This window comes from Monodelphis domestica, chromosome 3, assembly GCF_027887165.1.
Source record: "Monodelphis domestica isolate mMonDom1 chromosome 3, mMonDom1.pri, whole genome shotgun sequence".
Lineage (NCBI taxonomy): Eukaryota > Metazoa > Chordata > Mammalia > Didelphimorphia > Didelphidae > Monodelphis > Monodelphis domestica.
The window spans coordinates 281,127,911-281,155,620 of record NC_077229.1 but is presented as its reverse complement, the minus strand read 5'-3'; the positions used below and the strand labels follow the sequence as shown (position 1 = coordinate 281,155,620).

At 34.4% G+C, this 27,710-nt stretch overlaps 1 protein-coding gene across 1 annotated transcript in view; it reads left to right on the top strand.

Annotated features, from left to right (window-relative positions):
• The window catches only part of CDH2 (cadherin 2), a 266,200-nt gene that overhangs the window by 217,129 nt on the left and 21,361 nt on the right, over positions 1–27,710 (top strand). The window contains exons 12-15 of the mRNA XM_007487574.2: positions 4,083–4,316; positions 4,827–5,060; positions 6,792–6,931; positions 25,349–25,513. Of these exons, the coding sequence (XP_007487636.1) occupies positions 4,083–4,316; positions 4,827–5,060; positions 6,792–6,931; positions 25,349–25,513 (773 nt within the window). The remainder of the gene's footprint in view (positions 1–4,082; positions 4,317–4,826; positions 5,061–6,791; positions 6,932–25,348; positions 25,514–27,710) is intronic.

The following is a 27,710-nucleotide window of genomic DNA, read 5'->3' as shown; positions in this document are numbered from 1 at the left end:
GGTTTCATATAAGATTGCCGAAATCATGGATAAAACTAACAATAAGAAACCCTTTCTGAGACCTTATAGTGTCCCTCTTTTGTTCGGGCATATGGACTTTGGGCTAGCAACGTAGCTAGTCTTGGTGTCAGAAGGACATCTTTCTGGATTCCAATCCAGCCTCATATATTTCCTGGCTGTGTCATTTAATCATGTGTGCCTAGTTTCTTCATATATAAAATGAACTGGAGAAGGAAATGGAAAACTACTTCATGATCTTTGCCAAGAAAACTCCGAATGGAGTCATGAGGAATTGGCCAAAACTGAGCAACAACAACAAAATGTGGACTTTTTTGATATACCTGATTGATGATTCACTGTTTGTTTGTTTTTTGTGTTTGGGCATCAAGGCCACATTCAAAATAGTTAAAGTTGCAGAGTAAGTGCATTTAGAATTTAATAATATATTTGTTAGTGATACTTTAACCATTGTAGGATTGAATTCTGTAGAGCTAGTTAGAAACAACAATGATATCAAACCTCAAGTTTTAAGAACTGTAAAGGATGGAGCTCCATGATTTTTTAAAAAAATCAACAAACAAACCAACCTATTTCTCTTAGACTGTCAGGATACACACAGTTTATAAGAGTTGATAAGTTTATAAGAACTGATCCCACCATAACTTTCAGGAAGAGTAGTATCCAAGAATGCTGAAGGAATGTTTAATATATATAATATATTACTTTTTATAGCAAATCTCCATGATGACAGATGCAGTGTAACTGATGTTTCTTCACCAACTTATATGGAGTTAGCTCCATATAAGTTGGTGTTCAAAAACAAAGTGCCTTTGATAGCATTGATTGGAACATTTTTTTGCCATGGCCTGTCAAGAGAAAATTCTTGTGCCAGTTAGTAAAGGAAACATCTACCTTTGTTTTATACTGTCTATAAGCAACAGACAGCTTTCTCTCTTTGGAATTAAAAACTATAGCTCTTATGATATATGTGTGTAGAGGGAATTATTGGGAGGTGATTGGTTCAAACATGTATTCCTTAATTTGATAGCTTGAGTCGTTTAAATTTTTTTCTTTCTGTGCTCATGGTTAATATGTATTTAATTTAATTATTAATCATCAGAGACAAGTAGGTGAGAGAGAGCCAGATCTATAGACAGGAGTTCTTGGGGTCTAACGTCTGATACTTCCTAGTTGTGTGACCTTGGGCAAGTCATTTCACCCAAATGGCTTAGTTTTTCTCTCTTGTTAACGATACTTAATATATTGAGTCTAAGATAGAAGACTAGAGTTTTTCAAAAAAGAAAAAAAAAGAAATATGATGATCATATACAAGTATGTGAGTAATTTTTTCTTTTAAGGCCCTTATATATTTTTTTCTCACTCTTTCTTTATGTATACACACCCCGTTACACATATAGTGTGTTTGTGTATGTATTTACACAGTGACACATGTGTTTTGTACATACAAGCACACCGTTCTTTCTATGGATTTGTGGAAATATGCTTATATATTATTATAAAGGCTGGGGTTGTGGTTTTGAAAATCATATGACCCAGGGACAGTTAGGTAACAGAATGGATTAAGGGCCAAGTCCAGAGTCAGGAAGACCTCAGACGCTTCTTCACTATGTATATAAACTTGGCATGTCAATTAACTTCTATTGCTTTGCCCTTACTGCTCGTCTGCCTTGGAACTAGTACTTAGTAACTCTTGTGATATAGAAGATAAAGGTTTAAATTGAATGAATAAATAAATAAGTAAAAATCATGAAAACCCCCTAAGATACCTCCCCCAGTCCACCAGCAACCACATTATCCATGTATTAGAATTATAAACTATCTATCTACAGCTCCATATAGATCTATATATACTAGAATTCGATTCATTGAAAAAAGGATACCTCAAAGCCTCACTTCGTTCCTATATGTTTGTTGTTGTGGGTGTATGTTATGTATGCACTTGCATGCATACAAGCGCAAACATGGGATCCCCAAAGCCTTAGTGCATTTTTATGTTCCTGAAGCTTAGAAGGTCACGAAGACTTTTAGGATACCACATGTGTGTATTTATGTATGTGTGTATGTATGTATATAGGTATGCCTGAGTTTTAATTTCATATCATTATTATTGATATTAATGTATATATGTATCTCCCTGTGTGTGTAAGATTTAAGGCACTTCAAATTTTTGCATGGGGACATTTTGATTTTTTTTTTCAAATTTCCTTATGGAATTATCCATCCATCAAAGTCTCAGTTCTAACCAATAGTATTTGTGGTATCGGGAAGATAGAATATCTTAAAAATTTTCAGCCTAGAAATATATAGAGAAGCACATCAGGAGGTGACAGGTCCCATCATACAGTGCCATCATCAGCCTTCTTCTTGACCTCAGTTCTGGGTTTAAGAACGACCCTGATGAAGTGAATGCCAGAGGATGGCAATCAGGACAGGATGGCAAAATGCCTTGGGTCTGTGAAGGAACTAGAGATACATAAGCCTGGAGAAGACTCTGGAGGCATGTAACGGCCTCTTCACTCACGTATTTGAAGGACTGCTTTGTGGAAGAAAGGTTAGATTGATTGATTTTCCCTCACTCTGTGGGCCCTGAGATCAGAACAAGAAGCAGCAGGAGGTAGATGTAGGAGAGACAAATTTAGGTCTGAGGTCAATAAAATCTTCCTCCTGCTCACGGTTGGAGCTGCACCCAGTGGAATGAGCTCCCCTTGGAGTGAGGGTGTCCTTCACCGTGGAGTTCTTACTAAGGACACCTTTCCTATTTGGTCTCGATCAGATGGCAGCTGAGGTACCTTCTAACTTCCGATTCATCCTGTTCAGTTGGCTTCCTCTCTTTCTTTCACTCTTATCAGCGCATATCTGCTTCATGGGCAACTCCCTGAAACATATTACCCTCAGGAGAGATGATTTTCCTTTTTATTCAGACCAGTTGTGGTCATACGTAGTGACTGGCTTCTAGCACTCTGCTCCCATTCTTTGTTTCTCAGGGCAGTTCTTCCTCTCCATGGAAGTATTCTCAAGTTAACCCTGCCCAGCAATAGTCTTCTCATTCATTTGACTTGATGTGTGGCTTCATTTTAAATTCCCTTAGCCTCTTACCAACTCTACAGGCATGGCTCAGTCATATATTCTGCCTGCGGACAGGACACGGGACCACATAAGTCTTGTGAGGTTCCTTCTATATTGATTTATGATTATTTAATCTGTTCTAAAGTAGGTACTCATTCAGCCCTTCCTTAAGCAAAACCCTCCTGCATTCTTGATTGTAAGGATACTAAGCTGAAAAGATGGCCAAATATAAAAAGTCTATCTTTAAAAAAGTTTCAGGCTGCAGGGCAATTAAGTGGCTCAGTGGATAGAGAACCCAGCCTTGATGGGAGGTCCTGGGTTCAAACAGGTCCTCAGATTCTTCCCAACTGTGTGATCTGGGCTAGCTATTTAAATCTCATTGTCTAGCCCATGCCACTCTCCTGTCTTAGAACCAATACATGGAGACGTTATCTAAGATGGGAAATAAGAGTTAAAAAAAAAAAGATGGGGAGAAGATGCACAAATGAAGTCAAGTACATGATAAAGTATGATTGGAGCAAAAGAGTGTTCTTCAAAAATCTAATGAAGGAAAAAAATACCCTCAGTTGAGAAGGGGAAGGGTTTATATTTTGTTTTTATAAATAACCCCATAGTGGTTTTATGCAACTGTATCTTGCCTTGGTAGGGGTCATTTATCCAGCTCCTTTTCTGTTCCTCACTACTTAACAGAATGCCAGAAACATGCCAGCTATTGCATAGAAATACTGGGGTGCAGTGGTTGCATGAAGTTACTGTGCATGATTCATTGTAATGGCCACATTACCATTCCAGAAAAGCAGCAAGAGATCAAGTGCCCAACAGCATTTGCCTAGGTACCTGAGCAAGGGAATTTTCCCAAGCCTGCATAGTTATGAGGACAAGAAAATAGATGTTTTAAGTGCTTAACAGTAGTTGCAAAATTTATCAGCAGTTTGGTTTTTATCATTATTATTATTATCACCATTAAATTGTTTTATCTTTATTTCCCTTGCAAGGAATTCCTCCTATGAGTGGAACTGGCACATTGCAAATTTATTTACTTGACATTAATGACAATGCTCCCCAAGTGCTACCTCAAGAGGCAGAGACCTGTGAAACTCCAGACCCCAATTCAATTAACATCACAGCACTTGATTATGACATTGATCCAAATGCTGGACCATTTGCTTTTGATCTTCCTTTGTCTCCAGCAAGTATCAAGAGGAATTGGACCATCACTCGGCTTAATGGTAAAAGCTAGCTAATTGCTTGAATGTGTATGTGGATAAGGGGTTTTGAGAACAGAAAATCTTTATATCATTCATAAATCTTCTGTGATTAAAAATATCTTAACCAATATATCAAATTTAAAATAAAATAAAGATAATTTTTCTTTAAGACTGTTTTCAGAGACCATGATATCAATAAAACCATGGAATGTAATGTCTTCTAGATGTTATCAAGATGAAAATGCTTTCATAAAAGTTTGGGGCATATTGATATTGGAGGGCTATGCCAACTAAATAAGGAAAACTAAAAGTTAGAAGTCAGGGCACCAGGTAATAGGTTTTTGCCAATGATGACCTTTGAAATAAGATATTGTTTGAAAATACCTCCAAAGAAAATACTATTCGTATATTTTTTAGGAAACCTAAAATGGTTTTTTTTTTTAATAAATTTAGCTTTACTTAACATAGATCATGGATTTTTTACACATATAATACATTAAATTCACATCTTTTTTTTTCTTCATAATATAGGTGATTTTGCTCAGCTTAATTTAAAAATAAAATTTCTTGAGGCTGGTATCTATGAAGTTCCAATAATAATCACTGATTCAGGAAATCCTCCTAAATCCAACACTTCTGTTCTTCGAGTGAAAGTTTGCCAGTGTGACTCCAATGGAGATTGTACTGATGTTGATAGAATTGTGGGTGCTGGGCTTGGAACAGGTGCTATTATTGCCATTCTACTCTGTATCATCATCTTACTCAGTAAGTATATAAGTCTATATCAACAGTAAGTTTTTAATAACAAAGATGAATATGATTTTAAAATTTATCTTGCAATTTCATTTAAAGATATCTATTTCAGTTCCCTAAACATTTTCTCTACCATAACATCTGAGAGAGTCCATTCTGAATTTGAAAAAGAATGTGGATGCTTGGGGGACTATCTAAAATGTTTGCACCAAAGCTAGGAAGAATAATATTTATGTGCCCCATATATAGAAATATATGCATATATATGGTAATGTATTGAACATTCTTAACTTTTAGTACTTATTTTATTGATTGAATATTTTAGCATTTATTTTCTAATTTAAGAAAAATAGGTATATTACTTTCATTCACTTTCTTTTGCATAAAATCAATAAGAGCCTGTACAAATTATTAAGAATCAAAGTGCATGGTTCTGAAGTGCTTTATAAAATAGAGATCTTTTATGTCTCTCCATATTTTATATTTATATACATATATACATCCATGTTGAAATTGAAAATATTACATAGATCAATTAAGTTCCTGTCTTTATAATAAAATTAGATGTTTAAAAATGCCATTTTTAAGAGTCACTTTCAAATCCTCAGTTCAGTGGAATGCAGGAAATTAGCTATTGAAAGGTACTTTTGGCACCACCTTTAACTATGGAGGTTTAAAAAAATAAATTGCATAGGCTCTGTTTTATTGTAGAGTTGTAGTGGGACTTAGTTTATTGTGAGAACATGTTATGCACCAATCACTTTTTGAAAATGTCAGCTATTTCCTTTATGTTTTTTCCATTTACAAGTGGTCTGGTAATTTTATATTTCTCCCCTTTCTTCTAAGCAATTGCTATATAAGGGAGGGCTGGGGGTGGGGGGGAGGGAGACGTGTGTGTCCTACATGGAGAAAGCTGTTTATAATTTGAAACCTCTGTGCTATACTCATAATCCATTCACATTAGATTTACCAACAGAACAATGCCAAATGAAATCATGTATCTGGCTCTAAAAGAAAGATATTTATTTTTATGACCAATAGTAAAAATGTGCTAAAATGGTGGTCATTAAATTTTTTTTCCTACAGGATGTAAAGTGATCTCCTTAGAATTATTTTTAAAGACTTGTTCCTAGATGTAGATTAGGAGATAGATTTCTCTTCTAACTGAAATGTGAACTCATAGGTTTTCGCCTGAAAAGAAAGCCTAGACAGGATAGATTGTGACAAAGGTGTAAGATTAATTTAGGTGAGAATTTTAATCAATGGTTTTTAGTGAACCAAAATGAAAAGTACACTGGAGTCGATTTTATGTAACATCAAACCCTTTGGAGAATTATAGGTCCTTGGCCTGTCATAAAATAATGTGAAGTATGAATTGTGAAGGTCCTCAAGGTATTCCAACATATGAACTAATTATTTTCGAGTCAACTAATCTTAAATTCGTAAATTGGATTTGAAAAGGAAAGGCAGTATGTAGAAAGGAAAGATCTAAATTCTTTTAGCTGCTCTAGCCATGTGGCCATGGGCAACTCACTTAATTTAATTGAATTGTTGTTTCCTCATCTCTATAACAAGGAATGCTTGACCTGCCTGACTCACAAGTTGGCTGTGAAGATTAAATTAATGTATCTGGGTATTAAAAAAAAACAACAACAATCCACTTTGTCTTAAAAACATGGCAAAAGTTTTTAGAATCTAAAAATAATACTAGTTATATATTTCTCCTTTCATTTTCCTTACTAGTTCTGGTATTAATGTTTGTTGTATGGATGAAACGTCGTGATAAGGAACGTCAAGCCAAACAGCTTTTGATTGACCCAGAAGATGATGTAAGAGATAATATTTTGAAATATGATGAGGAAGGTGGTGGAGAAGAAGACCAGGTGAGAAGCATATTATAATTTAAAATATAATCACGTCATGTAGTTGTCAAACATGTATCTTTAAAGATATGGAAAATTATTACAATATTTAAGAACATTTTAAAATTTCCTTTCTATTAAATCTTTGAACTGACTTTATTCATATAAAAATAGATTATCTTCATTTGGTCATTATTCTTTGTTTCATTTAAATTGTTGCCATCTCAGAGAACCACATTAATATTCTTATCTTTATACAAGCATCAACAATTCCCAAGTGCACAGGGAATCATGAAACATTAGGCTTAGTCCAATTTGAGTAATTACATTCTAACCATACTTCAATTCACTTTAATTTAATAAACTTAAAAAAAAAAGCCTACTGCTATGTATAAGACTCTGTGCTAAGAATTAGGGAAATAAAGACAGTTGCAAGGGCTTTGTCCATACGCCCCTCTCCCCCCAGGATTAACATAGCACCTGACCCATGGTATGCATTCAAGAAATACTTGTTGACTTAACAAAGCAGTTCCTGCCCTGTAGAGCTTTCCATTCTTCTTGAGAGATACAACATGTACAAAGTCACCCTGTAAACATTTCTTAAGTGCCTTCTATGTCCCAGGCACTGTACTTAGTGTTGGAGAATAAAAAGAAAGTTAAAAGAACCTCCCTGCCTTTAAGAAGCTCACAATCTAGCATGAGACAATGGGCACACAACTAAGCTATATACAAGGTAATTTGGAAATAAATAGTGGGTGAAAAATGCATTCAGTGGTACAAAATAATTTTGGGAAGGAAAATGATCACCGGTTTCCCTGGAATATTAGAATGGTCTTCTAATTGGTTTTTCCTGCCTTTGGGTGTCTCCTCTCTCATCCATCCTCCATATAGTTATTCTTTAGGAATATTTGTTCATCAGCTGTGCAAAAGATGAGTTGGAGGAGGGAAAATACCAGAGGCAGCAAAAGAAATTAAGAGAGTTTTTTAATGTTCCATTTGAGAGATGTTGAGGGCCTGAACTGAAGAGGTGACAGATGCCCAAGAGATTGTGAAGGATTGACAACAATTGGCAACTGATTATATATGGGGATTGTTACAGGGAAAATCTCAAGGTTAACTCTAGGAGGTTACAAACTGAGCTGATTAAAAGGATGGTGATGTCATCAACAGATGTGGGAAATGTTTAAGGATAGATGAGTTTGAGGGAAAATGCAATAAATTTTATTTCAGATGACTTATTAAACATTCAAGAGGAGATTTCTGGTAGGCAGTTGATTTTATTATTCTCTATATATTATATAGTCCTTTGTTGGACTAAAGATGGGCACAGTTTTGGAAAAAAATCTGATGTCCTAATTTTCAAACCAAAGGAAGAGAATAGAGACTACACATTCTAGGCAATAAACATGACTTAACTTTCTGGGGAAAATTCTAGGACAGGTCATTGAGGAGATGATAGGCAAATCTGTAGAAAGGAAAATGATAATTAAAAATGATCCAACCTGATTTCATTTAGAATAATACATTCCAAACTAATTTCATTTTCATTTTTGACGAGATTACTAAATTGAGAGAAGAAGGGAATCCTGTAGATTTGTTTTCCTTAGCTTTTATGAAAGCTGTTGCCAACATATCTCATGCTCTGTTCTTGGGAAGAATATGAACAGATGTAGACTAGATAATAATCTAATTAGATCAAGTACTGGCTGAATGGTTATACTCAAATAATAATTGTTAGTAGTTTAAAGTCAGCATGGCAGAAAACATCTTGGTTTTTTTTTATCCTATGTTACTTGTGCTTAGCTCTATTACATATTTTTATCATTTACTTGGATAAAAGACATAGATGATATGCTCATCCAATTTGTGGATATCATAAAATTTTTGTTGCTAACTATCCCACTGGATGTCATAAGGAACCAAAAGTATCTTCACTGATTATCATTAGAGAATTGGGTTTGAGTCACTTAAAATTCATTGGGGATAGATGTAAAGTTTTACACTGAAATATTTAAAAAAAAAACGCTTTTTGAGTACAACATATAGTAAAGGCAAGTTTTTGTTGCAGTTGATCTAAAAGAAACTTGATAATTTTAGTGTTCTAAAAACTCAATAGGAGTCAACAATGCCATGAGATGTTCAATGAAACTAATGAAATCTTGGGCTGGATTAAGAGAATCATCAGATTTCCTGAATGTTTGAGATTTTCTTTTGTTTTATTTGTTTAATTTTTGTTAGTTATAGGTGAGAGGGATTTACTATAAAATAACGCTGATATAAAAATAAAAGATATCAATAAAATTATTTTTGTAGTTAACTGAGTAAGACTGTGATACATCCATTTAAGCATGTTTTCATCTTGTATGTCTGCATGTGGAAGAATAGATTTTACACATGTGTAAAATATATCAGATTTTAATAAACAGTAAGACTTTCCTTCCTTATTTTAGCCATCAGATGGGATATGAGGAGCCCCGTGAGATCTTATAGTCAAGGAAACATGCTTCAGGCCCTGCCTCTGACACATACTGGTTATGTGACTATAGGCAGTGTGCTTAACTTCTGAGTGACTCTGGCAATCTTTGTACTATATGTTAAAGAAAAATTACTGTTCTGAGCTTCTGGAGATAGTCTACACACTGGCAGTTCCTTACAGCAGTGAAATTATTGGTCTGAATCTCAAGCCCTCAAAGAAAACAGATAGTTTTCATCAGTAAGATTCTAGCTGACATGCATCTTTATTTTGTAATCTTATGAAAGGGAGCATCTATCTATTTTTTAAAAAATCACCTTATTTTCAAATCTTTTTTACCCCCCCCTACCTTTTTGTTTTCTCAGCATTTGTAAATCTGTACTCGTCTTTTCCTTCTGTCGATTAATATCCTTGACTTTTATAAGTTATATGCACTACTAGAAGAAACTAGAGTTAAAAAGTTGGGACTTTATTTCAGAGAGAATCTTCAGATCTTTTTTTGTTCAGAAAAAAAATACCTTCCTTTCCCCTTATTTCTTTTTGTTCCTGCCTCTCCTCCCTATAATCTTCATGATATAATTCTCTGGTGACTTCTCTTTAGTATATTTCTTCACTTAACACTAATTTCCATTTGATCCCCATCTCTACAATAGGCATCATTGGATGCGTTTAGATTTTGGTTTGAGCAAACTTATAAAAGTTTAAGATTTTTTTGGTTGTTAATTCCATAATCTGAAGTTATTCTATAACATTATTTTTAGTTGGTTTTTGTTTGCTTGCTAGTTAAGTTACTTCAGTCATGTCTGAATTTTTGTGTCCCCATATTAAGAGTTCTTGGCAAAGATGCTGGAATGATTTGCCATTTTCTTCTCTGGCTCATTTTAGAGATGAAGAACTGAGGCAAATGGGGTTAAGTGACTTGCTCAGGACCCCAAAGCCAGCAAGTGTCCAAGGCTAGATTTGAACTCAGGAAAACAAGTCTTCACTTTCATGCATGGCACTCTATATGTACTGTTTTTAATTCTTATGTAGAATTATAGAAAACTCCCCAAAATGAGTTTCATAATCAGAATCATATTTGGCTCTGTGGTTTATGAACTTTATATTGCAAATAAAGTACAAATGGAGTTGTAGATAGTCAAAAGATGATTTTTCTAAACATTACTGTAGAGGCCACAAAACCAATCTCCCTCATTTTGCAGATGAGAAAACCATTGCCTATAAAGGTTGAAATGACTTGCCTACGGTCATATAAGGATATGCAGGATTTGACCTTAGGTCTTCTTATATTTTCAAGCCTAGCAAATCAACTAAAATGGTTCAAAAGAAATCCTCTAAGGCATAAAAGATTTAGAAGCTGATATAAGGGAATATGCAGATAGAACTGTTTTTCTTTCTTCTTTTGTTACCCAACCCCAAGCTTCCTTACTTACTATCCTAATAGTCTTATGGAAGTCATTGATAATGTTTAGAACTTCAGCAGAGCCTAAGTTACCATTATAAGAGTATCTCAAAAGTGAGTGAACTTATTGTTATCATTTGGACTTTTTTTTTGTTTGTTTTGGTTTTTTTTAGGCCAGTAGTCTATGCCAGGGAATTGCTTTCATCTGGTTAGAGCTTAAAACCACCAACTTATTTTGTAACTCAGGGTCATTTCATAGTTATAGTTTTCAAAACCTCACTCATTGAACTATTGCCACATATTTAAAATGAGGCATCACTAGTGCCAAGATACACACATAGTCATTTTTGTGCTTGCCAACAAACAATTTTAAGCATCAGTGGGAAAAAAAATTTTCTGCCTGATAAAGTGAAATATTTGATTCTTCTACATGTTATAGAATATATTTTGTATTAATCATTGAAGTAGAGCAGAGGTAGCTATCTTCTTGTTCAGGTTTCCAGTTTTTAGTAAGGGATCTTTTTATCAGATTCAGTAGATGTACGTTTCCTTCATTTTAAATTATTCTTGGTAGTTTTTTATTCCATTCTGCCAGTTTTTCTTCATTTTATGGATTTGCTTTTTCTTCTTTTTATGCTTGAGTGAAACAGGGCATATATCAGGAAATATTAGTTTCTAATTGAATTTAAACTCATTTTTTCACTTTTCTCTAAATGGACTTTATATTTCTGTCTCTTGGAATGATTAAAAGAAATAGACTTGAGTACAATTTTTTAATACCTTACAAAGTAAAGGAGTTAGATATTGAATGGCGTCTGGTTTGCCATTTTCTATCTGTATTTCACTCAATAAGGAAAAGAAAAAGTAATAGAAAACATTGTTCTCTTTGGAGCCATTGTGACACTGGTTCTGTTGACCGTTTTGATTCTTAGGGAAGATCATTATTTAATTGCTGCTGTCTAACTCAGTTTCATTTAATGCATTCTGTTGAAGAAAAATAAATTTCTCAGTGAAGTGAATTTTGAAGTGAAATTTCTCAAATAGTTTTAATAATAGGATAATTTTACAGTGTTGGTGTCATCATATAGTGGTGGTCACACCTGTTACATTTTAATTTTCCTAAATAGATTTTAATGAATATAGATAGTCAATTTCAGAGTACAAGAGCACCTTCTCCTGAAACTTTGCAACATAATTATTCTAAGTAAACTTTCTGCCAATAACTTCATCCCTAAAGCTTTGAAGGCTTCACTGACATTGACATTTTCCCCAGTTGCATTTTTAAACCATCCAAGGCATACTTATTTCCTGAGGTAGAAAAACGTCTCTTTGTTTCTCTTGATCCACAGCAACTTTAAATTACTTATGTCCCAACATCTTCTTAATATCAGAATCCTGCTCTCTTATATTCTCAATCTTTGAACTCCCTTTAATTTGACTATGGGGTGAGTCTGAAGAGCTGGTATTTTTAGAAACATTAGGTTTACCTACAGCAAATAAAATAATCACTTTTCTAATACTTTCTTAGATTATCAGAGAAAATATCCTGTCATCAATGAAGATAGGCTCCAAAACCACCTTAGCTTCCTCTTTGCCTATTTGCCTACCAAAGATTCTGATTCTTGTTCATAAAATTTAAAGGAAGTGATCCAGTCTAGCAGGTCCAAGCTATGATAGATAACCAACACTGTGGAAGCAGGCTTTGTTTCTCCTCAGAGATGAGAGAGTAGAGTATTCATAGGATAGCCTTTGTTTTTTTTCCTTTTTAATTTAAATTTTAAAAAATATTTTTCCATGTTTACATGATTCATTTCTTTCCCTCCCCTCTTCCTTTCCTGCTCCTGGGGCTGACAAGCAATTCCTCTGGGCTATACAAATGTTATTGCTTGATACATAGGATGGTCATTTGCATAGACAATTGAATTTCAATTTGAATCTTGGAAGTTTCCAGTCCAGTACTGTTTTTCAAGCATTTAATGTTTATTCTTTGAAGGCCATATATTATCAAATATAATGTTAACTCTTCCATAGTTAAAGCTTTCCAAATCGTCCTTAATTTTAGTATCTTCCTTTTGAGACAAACATAAGTTTATCATCATAAATAGCTCTTGCTCAAAAGCTCCCATTTTAATATGGAGAATATATAGAATGAACACACACACACACACACACAGAGGAAAGCAGTCTCAGAGGAAAGACCCTAACTCAGGGCAGGGAGCAGGGGAAAACTAGGAATTGCCTTTTGCAGGAGATGGAATTCAGAGTCTCTTGAAGGAGGCCAAAAAGCCAAAGTAAGGGGGAGAGAGCATTCCAAGGATGAGAGACAACCACTGAAAAGACATAAAAAATTAGAGGCAGAGTGTCATGTGTGCAGAACAAGGAAGCCATTGTGTCTGGATTGAAGAATATGAAAAGGGACACAAATAAAAAATGGCTGGAAAGGTAGGAGGGGGTTAGGATGTGAAAGGCTTACATAGGAGTTCCTACTGTATAGGCATATCCCAAATCATATTCCCGTAACCAGTCTCATTTTGCAATCTAAAAGATCATTAATACATTACAATTAAACCGCATCCCTGTATAGTAGTTTAAAACCCTATTGTGTCATTCTTCTGACCGCCCAAATCCCATGCTTCTATGGAATCAATTTCCCCTTATGGCATTGTTTCATATAATAGCATGCTTTCATAGACTCAATTAACTATTTTTGGTTTATTCAATAGGCAATAGGGAACTAATAAAGATTTGAAGACTGGAGAGAGCCATTACCAAACTACTGCATAAGAAAAATTCGTTTAGCAGTAGAATAAAAGGGAGTTTAGGGATTCAGGTGATAGAGAATTGCCCTACTAGAACATTATCCTAGTAGTCTAGATGGTTGGGAAGGAGAGCAATGCACTAGAGCAACAATGGTAATGCAGATGTGAGAAATGTGAGAGTGGCCACCCCCTCTCGTTCTCAGTGTCCCAAGAAGGCAGAACTAGGGCTGTAGATGTGTTCATTTGGTTAGAAAGAATAGTCAAAGCCATGGAAGTTAGTGAATTTATAAGAGCAGAAGTAGGGATGAAAGACAAAAGGACCAAGAATAGAATCCTGGGAAACACTACCTTAAAGGGTTAGGAAATAAACATAGGGGGCAAAAAAAAAAAGGGAAGAAGCTGTTAGGAGGAAAATTGTGATTATAAATTCAAAGAATATACTAATAGGAGAAAAGCAAATACAATAATATTGGCAACAGACAACTTTTTAAAAAAATAGGTGGCAAAAGTGAGGGAAGGATAGGATATCTATCGAAAGGTCAAAGAAAAGTGTTATGTTTTGTTTTTTCTTTTTTTTTTTTCAAGCATCAGGAAAGCTATATTTGTAGGAACATGGAAGGGAGTTGATGGAAAGGAAGAGTTTAAAAATGAATAGGAGGGTGATGGGGACTCAAGGTCCCAGAAGAAGTGGGATGAAATGAGATCAAGGGCTAAACAGAGGAATGAGTGTAAGTGGATAAAGGAAGAATAGATACTTTTTCTTCTGGGAATAGATACAAAGGAAGACACTGTAAATGATGATGAAAAAAGAAGCGAAGAGAAGCAGTGTAGTTTAGTGGGTAGATCATTGAATTTAGAATAAAGAACAGTTGAGTAGGGATCCTACAGTTATGTGATCCTGAGCAAATCATGTAATATCTCTGGACCCCACTTAGTGACAATCTCTTGAGTTTCTTTTGAGCTTTAATCTTTAATACTGTATGTTTTGAGGAATAAAGGAGACAGAGGTGATAAAGCTAATGGTGGTTCTATTTTTCCTCATTGAAATAGGAAGCTAAGTCATCAACTTTAAATGTGGGGAGCTAAGAATGTAGTTAAGAATATGAGACAAGGCAATAAATAAGGTTCAGAACATTTATTGTAAGGAATGGGATATGTAGATAATCAAATAAAGAGTAGAAGGATCATCAAGCAATAACATTTAAGACTACACAACATAAATGTATAGTGGTTAAAATCAGCAAGATTTCATGGTGGTGTCTTCTGATGCTTAGCTCCTGAGAACAAGAGCTTAAAGTGGTCCATTTAGACAGATTAATAGGTGAGGAAGAATGGACAAGGAAGTAAGATTCTAGAATAGTGAGTAATGACATATTAAATTAGTGGACCATGATGTCAAAACAGAAATTGAATCAAGTACAGCTAGTGCAAGGACAACATAGAATTATCTTATGCCTACAGTTCTTGTTCAGTCATTTCATTTATGTCCAACTTTTCATGACCCCATTTGGCATTTTCTTGGCAAGGATACTAGATTGGTGTACCATTTCCTTCTTTAGCTCGTTTTATAGATGAGGAAACTGAGGCCAAGAGGGCTAAATGGCTTGCCCAGGGTCACATAGCCTATAAGTGTTCTGAAGCCAGATTTGAACACAGGTCTCCCTAACTTCAGGCCCAATGTTCTATCTACTGTGCCACCTTGTTACCCTATGATAGTATGTATAGCAGTAATGCTACTAATAGCATTTTAATTGCTAAAATGGTAGTATTGATAGTAAATTAAAAAAAAACAGTAAATAACAAACTGAAAAATACTTTCTTCTTCATTTCATAAAATCGACTTTTTCCTAGATAATCTTGTAATTTATTGCGAGATAAAATTTGAAATCAGTAATTTTTATCAAATCTTACTTGTTAAGGCCAGACTGACTAAACTGGATTTTAGAGAATTTTAAAAATACCATTAAAAATGCTTATTTTTATAACAGTATTGGTGGTGATAAAAGTTTGAAGCCAGTAATAATTAAACATATGTTATAATTTGCTCAACTCTAGTCTTCTAAAATGGAACTAATAGTCTATTCTATCACTTATCTTTCAAGTGATTGCATAAAAATTGTAATAAATAATACATTTGATGAAAGAAAGTAATGCTTTCCTGCCTGCCCTTCTCATTCATTTGCACATGATCAGTGCTTTGAAAACTAGTTGTCCCTTGCTAATGAAAATATACATTAAAGAGTTATTGAATGGATGGCACTGATAAAATAACATGGGACTAATATATGTCATAGTGGCAACTAAAATTAAGAGATAGAAAGACCTTCTTTATTAGTAATTGCTAGCCTTTCCAATAAATTGTACATTCTCAGTATTTTGTACCTCAGTTTACCTTAATTTCAATGATATTAGCAAGGGAAGAATGAAGTAATCTCGTTGTGCATTATGATTAATTTCTGCTTTGCTGTGGAAGATGTTTCATCAAAGTAAAATTCTTAGACATGGAAGAGATAAATTCATTCCACATTCATTGATCACACTATGTACAAATGAGCAGATAGTGTTTCTGTTAACTGTGTTACCTACTCATCATTATGTTGATCTCTGCCACCTCTATTTAGCAAATGTTTATTAACCAACTATTATTTATAATGCACTGTGCTAGTTTCCATGATACCAAGGGCAAATGAAGTAGTTCTGGCTCCCAGGGAACTTGTGTTCTTCTTGAAAGACATAAAACAAGCGTACAGATAATTAATTCTGAGAAAACTTGAGGATCAAGAAAGCTTTTGCTGCTGTGAGATAGCTTAGCAAGGGAAGTAGAAACAAAGCTGAGCCTTCAAGGAATTCTTCCAAGAGATAGAGATGGGGAAAGGGAGTGATTTCTGGGGATGGGGAATAATTTTGCAAAAGCACAAAACTTGAAGATGGAAAGATGAGTTCTAAGAGCTAGTAGAAGATCAGTTCTATAGATCACATGAAGAAGAAAGATATGAAATATTCCTGCAAAAACATATCTATTAAGGATCTACATTGTGGAAGGATTTAAATGTTAGATTGATGAGTTTTCATTTTGTTTGGGAGAACCTAATGAGCCACTGAATAATTTTGAATAATCATGTGGTCAGACCTGAGACCTAAAAGGATTATTTTAATGAAAGGAGAGATTGAAGGCAAGGAGATGAATTAAGAGGCTCTTGCATAAATCCAAGTGAGATTTAAAGGCCTGAACTAGAATAATGACATATGGAATGGAAAGAAGTGGGTATATCTGAAGATGGGGTGGAAAGAAACTGGAGAAGTATTGCCATTATTACGGTACTGCAAGACTGAAGAGAAAGAACAATCATGAATAATTTCAAGATTGTACCAATTAGACCAAATAAACAACTAGAAATTTATGGTACTTTCACTAGAAATAAAGAATTTTTTTCCATGTGCCAAGTTAAGATGCAGTAAAAATTATAGGATATCTGGCCATTAGAAAATGTGAGTTTTTTGTTTAAGGTACAAGACTATATCTAATAAAATATCATGATACCTTCAATACCAATCAAAATGTTAACAAAATAAATACATGTTATAAAAATACATGTTAAAATTTTAAGTAAGTTAATATTTATTTTCTCAATATATTATGGAAACACAAACCAAATTTTAGATGTTTTAATGTACTTTGTAAGTAAGTAAATATAACAACTGGCAAAATCACTCAACTCCGAGTATTATTGAAAGAAATAAATGTGAAATGCTGATCAGCTGAAATGAAACAAATTTCATGTGGTTCTTTCCATAAGAAAATTAAGGAACAAAATTTTTATACATTGATGTAAATGGTCATCCTGTGAGTGGGTAAAAAAATAGGACTCTTCCTGTTTAGTGCTATTTATCTAGTTTTTCAGTTTCAATATTTTAAGTAACATTTTAATTATATTGTTAATATTTTACTATTATTGATTTTACCACTTTAAAAGATTCTCTATATTCTTTAAATGTAAGACAACAAAAAATCCAAAAGGACATATATTTTACAATGAGATTCAGGGGAGAATGAGTTCTGTTATATAATTATCTTTCCTTATAACTCTTCTAAAACTCAACTTTTCTTTGTAGCAACGAATATCTGTATCTTTAGATCATCTCTAACTCCCTTAAATTCTCTTAGATTAGGGTAGTTTTATGTTGTGTCTTCACCACCTAGCACAGTGCTTTACACATAGTAGGTGTTTAATGAACACTTGGTGATTGATTGACCTGAAACATTCATCAATGAGGCTCTGAATATTATGTGCTTGCTTATTGTCTTAATAAATTACAAGTCTTTCCCTTTGGTGTTTAAACCTCTTCCTAATGTGATTTCCTTCTACCTCTTCAGATTTATTTTCACATTATTTTTTTTTTCATTCACTACCATGTAATAGCCATTTTGATTCACTTGCTGTTCCTTAAAATGGGAGTTCTATCTCCTGTGTAGATAGTCATTGTTACGTTATGTTTAATTAGCAGTGAAAATCTAGTCATGATCTTATTCATATAAAGCCATGAGGGCCCATGACTTAGTTGGCAACATTAGAGTGATAACTTATTGCCATCTTCTTACTGCTTATCTCATGGGATTTTTGTGAGGAATGCACTGAAAGCATCAAATAAATGGAAGATTTTTTAAATTGTGATCATTTATTTTCCTATGCTGAACTTTGAAAGACAGTTTACAAAGTCTCTTCTTCTGGCTCTTTTCCTTCTTGAGGTTTTTCCAGACATTCCTTTTCTTTGTGGTATACTCAGTATGGGGGATAGTTTTCTTCCTTGGAATTTTTTTCCTTTTACTTTCTTCTCATCGTGCTTGTTTTCACAATTCTTAACATTAGGGCATTTAAAAAATTAAGATTAAATATTATGCATCACTTTAAATATTTAGGTGATAATCCTCATGGATGAAAAACAGTTTTCTTGCTTGGAGAAATATATGACTATTCTTTGAATCTCTTAAAAAGTCTCTTTTTTTCTTTTCTAGTGGCACTTACCCTGGGTCTCAGCTCACTAGGCTTCACATTGTATTAGGAAGGGGTATTTAATGTAGTTTTACATAATTTTTGTTGCCTTCTTAATGTTGTTATGCTGTTGCATTTTTATTTGTAGGCATAGGTGCAAATTATGTTCAGGTATATAAGAGCATTCTTCTGAAGTAGATGCTACATTTTCCATGCTATGGCAAGTGTGGAAACATGAAATCCACTTCAAATGAACTGAGCAGTGGATGAAGGGACTCTTAAGAATTTTTTCCTCTGGAGACTAGAGTTTAAGTCTATGCCCATTGTTACATATGATTTAATGTTAACCAAATTTTCCAATGTAGATTAACAGTACCACTTTCTGAATTGTCATAAATTGTAGCAAATGAGGGATTCTTCTTAGTTAAGAAAGTAAATCAAACCATTCCCCTTTATCTTAAGTCTATTTTTTTAACCCTTTAGAGGCAGAAGAGTGGTAAGGGCTAGGCAATGGGGGTCAAGTGACTTGTCCAGGGTCACACAACTGGGAAGTATCTAAGGCCAGATTTGAACCTAGGACCTCCCATCTCTAGGCCTAGCTCTCAATCCACTGAGCTACCCAGCTTCCCCCTCTTAAGTCTATTTTACCTCACTTCATTGCGCCAGAAATCAAGAAATAAATCTTACCTGCCCAAGAACTAATTTCTGATTTATTCCCCTGAAAGTATAATATTATATATATATTTTTATTTTTATATTAATATTTTATTGATGGCTTTTGCCATTTATCAGTAGAAAAATAGAAAGAATATTATTAGCTCTGGGGTTCAGATATGACCTTCAACACTTATTAGCTGTGAGACTTTGGAAAAGTCTTGTAACCTCTGCAGGGATTCAATTTCCACATCTCCAAAATGAGAAAATTTGATTAGAAGGCTTCTCAGTTTCTTTCTAACTCTTAAGTTCTTATTCTCTGATTTTTCAACTGCTTCCTAGAATGAGTCCTTCCTTGTGACTTAGAAAGTCAATGCAGTAAGAATATCCATCCAATACAGAGACTGTGTCTGATAGTATATACAATATTCTACTAGGCATTTTCCCCTCTCCTACATCATCCCTGTCCCCATGAGCAATGTTTCTTTATCTTTGCTCTGGGATCTTGATAGAGTATTCCATTAATAAGAATTCAGTTACCTTTTAGTAATCATTTAATTTACACTGTTATAATCATTGTGTATATTGTTTTCCTGATTCTGCTTGTTTTACAACTCATCTGCCTATGCAAATTTTTACCATATTTCTTACTAATTTGCTCATTTCGGCAATTTCTTATCCAAAATTACATTTCTATACCATAGAAATTGTTTTTCTGCCATTCCCTCACTGATGGGCACCAAATTTATTTCCAGTTCTTTTATGACACAAAGGGTGCTGCTATGAATATTTTGGTTGGTATTGAATGTTTATTTCTATAGTTGACTTCCTTAGGGTATATGCCCAGGAGTGGCATCATTGAATTATAGAGTATAAACTTTTCTTGCATAATCACTTTTCTTGCATAATTGCAAAATGAATTTCAGAAGGGTAGGAATACTTCACAACTTCACCATGAATTCATTATTGTGACAATCTCCTTACATTCCTCCCATATTAACTACTCTTTTTTTATTGTTTCTATTTTGCATGAGTTTAACTTAAATGGAAGAGTTGTTTTAGTTTTCATTTCTCTATCTTGAGGCTGCATGATGGTGACTATGAAGCTGTTTTCAATAATGGCTCCATCAGCTTAGGCAAGTCACTGGTTTAACCTCTCAAGACTCTAAGCAACTCAGCAGAGTTGTAGGGAAGCTGCAGACATTCTTTGATAGGGCGAATTTCTTCCCCTTACATTTTTCTATAAAGGTCCAGTCCTATACCTTCTTGTAGTGTGTAATTCTTCTTTTGAAAATGTGATAACCATTTTTATATGTAGGACCAATGCATGAGCCATATTCTTTGAAACACTATTGGGTAATGGCTCATGGTCTCATAAGTATGTCAATTCCTTGTATTTTTTTTTTAAATCCAAGGCTTTTGTGGATGATATTTGATGAAAGTATTTTTCTGCCATATGATTCCTCCTCTAATTGTCTCCATTGATTTTATTTGTGCAAAAGCTATAAAATTTTATGTAGCCAAAATAATTTATTTTAACTTTTATGATCTCCTTTATCCTTTGTTTGGATTAGTGTTATGTGTGGTCCAGAGTTACCTAAGAACTTGAATCCTCAAAGACTTAATTCAGAATGACAGAAGATTGATGCCATGGGTTCTTTTGCTTGTGCTATCACTATGGTGACAATAAAGTTTAGCTTGTAGCTCATAGTTTTGAAAATGTGGATAGCGAGGCAAAGGAATGGTATGGGCTAGGAAGTTGTGGCTAAGTGACTTGCCCAGGACCATACAGCTAGGAAGTATCTGAGGGTTCAAACCCCAGGACTTTCAGCCTGGATTTTCTATCCACTCAGCCACCTAGCTGTCCCCATCTAGATCATTTCTTTCTTTCTTTTTTTTTCATGGTAGGACCTTTTATATTCAAGTTATAGATCTATTTTAAATTTATTTTGGTATCTGATATAACATATTTGCCTAAATTTTGCCAAACTGGCTTGAAATTTTTATCATGATTTTTAATAAAATAAAAAACAATTTTGAAAAATATTCTAAATAAAAAATAAAAGTTCAAACAAAATTTTTAAAAATTTGAAAAGAATCATTTTGTCTTGTAAAATAAAGAGGCATTATATAACCCTGAGCAGATCATTATTTTGTGCCCTGTCTCCCTTTTGTATTTGTATCCCCATAACTTAATGAAGGACTTGGCATAGTAAGAGTGCTTCTCACAATTTCATTTGTTCATTCTGAGTATTAGTTAATACTGCCTCATGTATCATTGTCTAGAGTATCTGGGTGGCAGAGTAAATAGATGTCTGGGCCTGGAGTCAGGAAGTTCTTGAGTTCAAATCTAGGCTTAGACACTTATTAGCTATGTAACACTGAGCATGTCTCTTAACCCTGTTTGCCTCAGTTTCCTTATCTGTAAAATGAGCTGGAGAAAGAAATGGCAAACCACTCCAATATCTTTGCCAAGAAAATCTGAAAGGAAGTCACAAAGATTCAGACAGCACTGAAAACCACCAAACAACAACAAATAGCATAGCACGATCCCATTTACAAAATGCTTTCTTCCTGAATGATATGACACTTATCCTTAGACTCATTTTACAGATGAAGAAGTTGAGACTTAGTGAGGTTTCATGATTTACTAAAATGTGACATGTCAGTGGTAATGCCAGGACGTGGAGGTAGGGTTTCTGATTCTGAGTTCCCTGTTCTTTTCATTCATCTAGTCTTCTTGACTTTCCTGAAGCTTTCTTTCAAAAATAATGATTTTAGGGAATTTAAACCAATTGTAAGGTTGTGAGATATTATAACATGTCTAAGGATGTTTCAAGTCATTCACTGTTCCCAGAGATTTTTATAAATCAAGATAAAAAATGTTATGACAATTTTCCTTGGGAGTAAGACCACAAACTTGATGAACTCTTTGGGGCTCTGCTATCCCTGTAATTCTGTATGTAATTCTTACCCTACATACTGCAATTTGTGTTTTTTTGAATACTATGTGTTAAACATCTCATGATTTTAAAATGATATGAATTAGGAGGGACAAGGAGGTGGACCACCTTTCATGGGGTATAGCTTGACTATAGGGTGGAGCCTATTTCAGAGGACACAATGAGGATGGAAGCAGGATCAAAAGATTATAGCTTAAAAATAGGGTTTTGTTTTTTACTTGTTTTTTGGGGGGGGGAAGTAAAATTTTGTTTCTCATTTTTGTAGAAAACTACAGCATAAGGATTATAAGGAATATAGCCAGCTTTCTATAGTGCAATTTAATTAAGTCAATTTTTAAAATTACTCATACTTGTGCATGAAGCATAAATAACAGAACAGATTGTGCTATTTAGAAGTCAGTGAATCATTATTGGCACAATCAATAGTTGTTGATGATTATTTTTTGAGCAGTTTCTATACAGTGCTAGGCACACTGCAGGTAATCTAAGAAAGAGGGAGTTCGCCCTCTGTGTATTTATGGGGAATTTCCTAGTTATAGGGACATTTTGTTGTTGTTGTCTCATGCATGCTACTGTTACATACAATATTCTTTATGGTTACAGTTACACATAATATATTGGAAGGAATTGATATCAATTAATATATATTGAAAACTTCTCCAAATGAAATTCCATATTGTGTAATGAAGAAGAATCATAGTTTAATGGAATGTACACTTAGACTAAGAATCAAGGGACTTCAGGGACAACTTCAGTAGATTGAGAGACAATAGATCCTGGGTTCAAATCTGGTCTCAGACACTTGCAAGCTATGTGACCTTGGACAAGTCACTTAACCCCCATTCCCCAGCCCTTGCCACTCTTCAGCCTTGGAATCAATACACAGCATTGATTCTAAGACAAAAGGAAAAGTTTTTTTTTGTTTTTTTTTTTTAAGAATCAAGAGACTTGGATTGAGGTCTTGGTTCTGATGTCTACCAAATATCTGTATTTTTCTTAAATTTGGAGTCTCAGTTTTCTCATCTGCTGAATAGGGAAGATATTATTGTAATCACTTATCCCAGAATTATTATGAAAACCAAATATATTAATTTATTTTAAATACTTTGTAAATATGAAGGCTTTCTATAAATGCCTGGTATTATTGATGGTGGTGGTAGTAGCAGCAGCATATCCTTTTAACCTCTTCAATGTACACCAGTGATAAATGATGTATAAAGGACAAGGAGAACAAGGGCTGGAAAAAAAAAAACATATTGGGCATTTAATGGGTTAATTTATCAAACATTATTAACACCCTACAAGGATAGCACAATGGTTGTATGCCAGGTGTCAGGAGGACCCAAATTCAAATACGGCCTCCAACACTTACTATTTTACTCTGAGAAAGTCACTTAAACCCTGTTTTGTCTTAGTTTCTTCATCTGTAAAATGAACTGGAGAAAGAAATGGCAAACCACTCCAGTGTCTCTGCCAAGAAAACTCCAAATGGGGTCATAAAGAGTCAGACACGACTGAGAAATGACTAAAAAATGCTGTTAACATTTTATTACCTACCGTCTAAGATCAAATGAGAATATAGAGTAACTTGCTTCGTAGCCATCAATCCACCACCAAGTGTCTAGGGAACTTCGGGGTGGAGAGACTGAGCTCATAGAGACTGTTGGGTTCCCTTGGATGGGTGCTGAGAGAGAGAGAGAGAGAGAGAGAGAGAGAGAGAGACAGACAGACAGAGAGACAGAGAGGGAGTGGACAAAGGGGAAAATAGAGTGAGAGAAAGAATGTGTGAGTGGGTGTGAGAGAAAATGAAAATAAAGGAATTTGGGTAATGGATCAAACTTCCTAAAGTCCAGATCTTGATGAAGGCAGAAGGAGGGAGGTTTTTGTGCATGTCTAGGAAATAGGTCATCCAACTGTCTGAGCCAGGAACAGAGAAGGAGACTAAGAATAAAGAAGCCACAGGATTTTGAGGTTAGAGTCCTGTCCCCCTAAGAGAATGGGAGATGAACATGATGGCTGAGAGACAGAGGAATTGATGGGACTCTTGTTGTGGCGAGTGATAGTCAATCAGAGATTAATATAAGGACTATCATCGTGTCTCTTGTAATTCTTTTTCCTTGATAGTCTTGAGAAAAATTTCAGATTGAAGAGAACACAACTGAGTTTCTCCACATTCTGGAAACGTCCACATTCAGAAGATGTTCTAAACATAACATTTGCAGTATTATAGTTTTGGTTGGAAAACTGCAAGAGAATTTGCTGAAGACTAAAATATTGGTGAAGTTTTATGTTGCCGGCAGTTGGTTTATCTCTGTATTATTAATTTGACTTCTGAAATGAAAACTGAAGAGAACGCTGAGACAGCCATCTATGCTTCTTCTGTTTTCTTAACAGGCTTGGCTTGACTTTTGTTAAAGACCAAACAGACTAAAGTGTGGTTAGCAAAGCGATAGATTTAGGACTTCCTTGTTTAAAGCCCTTAACCCATAGAAAATGTAAGATATTGGGCTATAAGAGGCATAATTATAAATGGAACACAGTCAATTTTAGCCTTTCACAAAACTTGAGAATTAGTATATTCCTCCCACAAAGCGTAAGGTATGGCAGCAGATGTGAGATATAACAAAACCCACGTTACATCCTGGTGAAATGGAATATTTAGTAAACAGATTGGTTCCTGTACAAACACCAACATTAATTTCCCCACAGTTTCAAAATAATGTGCATAAATTCACAGTACTTTCAGAAGAGTTCAAATTACATTGTATTATATGTCTGTTTTTGCCTTGAGGGGGCCAGACTTTATTCTTTGGGGGGTAAAAACTTAGTCCCTATTTAGTATCTTTGCCTTGTACTCTACATCTATATTTTCTAGGCAGTTTTAGTCATTTCATAGTGCTTGCTACCTCATATCTCTGCTGTTTCCTAGTGGAAAATTGATGAGCAACATTGTAAAGCAGATGGGGCACAGACCGTGGAAATGAAAAACACAGAAGAAGGAGCTGTGTGAAAGAAATATTTAATCATAACATGGAGAAATCATAGTGGCGGGTTTTCCATTATGCTAAGTTTCAGTCATTTTTATGAGTTGCTGGTATATGTTAGAATAAAGATTTCTATTTTCCATCTTGATTTTTTCATCTGTATTTTTCTTAAAATCCCAGTGGATGTGACTTTTTGATTTTATATTTTGCAGGACTATGACTTAAGCCAGCTCCAGCAACCTGATACAGTGGAACCTGATGCAATCAAACCTGTGGGGATCAGACGACTAGATGAGAGGCCAATTCATGCAGAACCTCAATATCCAGTCAGATCAGCGGCTCCTCATCCTGGGGACATTGGTGATTTCATTAATGAGGTAGCATTTTCTAGAAACTTTTTTATGTTAAAACTAAGACAGTGAGGCTGCACAAAGTTAGGGATTCAATTTCATAGTTTGTTAATTACTTAATTTCTTAGGTTTATCTTTTGGTAGAAGCAAATTCATCCTGCCTTCACAAAAATCATTAATTTTGAGGACTGAGTTTTTAGAGGGTATGAGAGTAGATCATGAACTATAAAAGCTTAGAGTATAATCCTGAAGATGGGCTGTTTATCTCTAATCCAAAGAACAACCTGAGTTTGGAGAGATTAACTAAGAAATGTAATGATATTTTGGGGAACCTTGGCGAGTAATGAAACTATGCATTAAAGTATAGAAGGATGTGATTTGCATTATTTTTAAACCCTTACCTTCTGTCTTGGAATCAATACTGTATATTGGTTCCAAGGCAGAAGAGTGGTAAGGGCTAGGCAGTGCGGGTTAAGTGACTTGCCCAGGGTCACACAGCTAGGAAGTGTCTAAGGCCAGATTTGAACCCAGGACCTCCCATCTCTAGGCCTGGCTCTCAATACACTGAGCTACCCAGCTGCTCCCTGATTTCCATTTTTTATAGGGGCTAGCTAAATAGAAAAATATCATGGATCTTTTGGAAGAGGAAAGCATACTGACTTAATAATAGAAATATAATTTAATAAAAATATATTATGCCCAAAGAGCAAATCATTTAACTCTCATACATTTTTATTGATTATAGTTACAGTATGATATCAATCCTAGTTATAGATCTCAAAGAATTCCCTGGATTCCAAGTAATAAACTAATAAAGTTATCCTATTTTCAAAGTTCATTTATTATCTTAGATTAATTTAATAGATGTTCACTTCAACTTTACATGTCATTCTTCAAATTCTAAGGATGGCAACATTTGTGCTTGTGAAAAGATCAGAATCAAATAAGATTAATGAGAAGAGCAGCCAAATTAGCCAGTATATAAGTGCATAAATACTTGTTTGTTTGAGGAATTGTAAGAGCCTTTGTGAAGGGAGACTAATTCTCTATTGAAAACAACAGACCTGATTTCCACTGTGAAAATTATTTTTGTTTAATTTGTTTTTTTCTTCCATTATTGACCAAGAGATCTGCTCTGTTTGATACTTAAATTGTGTAGTAAAACTAAAATTTAAGTGAATGCAGTCAACTCTTCATTATTGTTGTTAGAATTTCAGGATGAGAAGCCTTTTTCCAATAGATAAGAGAATATTTCTCAAGAGAATAATTGCAAATCATTAACTCCCCATATGAAAAAAAGTTGCAAATCACTAATAATTCAAGAAGTACATATCAAAAGAATTCTAAGGCTTCACTTCACATCTAACAAATTAGTGAAGATTACAAGCAGTGTAAATAGTCCATGTTGGAGAGATAGTGAAAAGACAGGCCTAATCATTCATTTTTTTAAAGCTGTGAATTAGTATGACAGTTCTTTAAAGAAGTGTAGAATTATCCAGAGAAAGTGACCTAAATGCCCAAACCCATTAACTCAGTTACTGTATTGCTAGGCATATATGCTAGGGAGATCAATAACAACAACAAAAACCTTATATATGCCAGCATATTTGTAACATCTCTTTTTTGTGTGTTAGCAAAGAACTGGACCCAAAGCTAATGCCCGTTGACTGGAAAATGGCTAAACAAATGGTGTTACATGAATGGAATAGTATTATCCTGTGAGACACAGTGAACATGATAACTATAAAGAAGTATGGAATGATTTAGATGAATTACCAACAAAATGTAGAAATTTTGAATTGCAAAAGCCAAAGACTCCTTTGAACACATCTATTTATCATGTTTATGGTTTCATTTCACTGGAACTTAGAAATAGGCAGGTGATCTTGCATTTAGCAGGCTTTATCTAAAGTCATCATCACCAGTCCTAGCCCTCTTTCCCTCTTTCAATTCCAAAGATAATTTAGGCTTAAGAATTTAAGAGTCAGAATTTGGATACAATGGAATTGAATTTATTTTATGAGGCTTTTAATAAAAATATTAAGCATCAAATGCCTATAAAAGAACTAACATTTTAATACCATTCCCAAATACAAAATCACGATAGTACCAATTCTTAGAGTAGACGTTTTTAGTAAGGGAAGGAATCCAAAAATAGCTCTTCATTGTCTTTAGATTATTAAAATGGTGATTATTCTTGAAATTGATTTAAGTTTTGTTAACT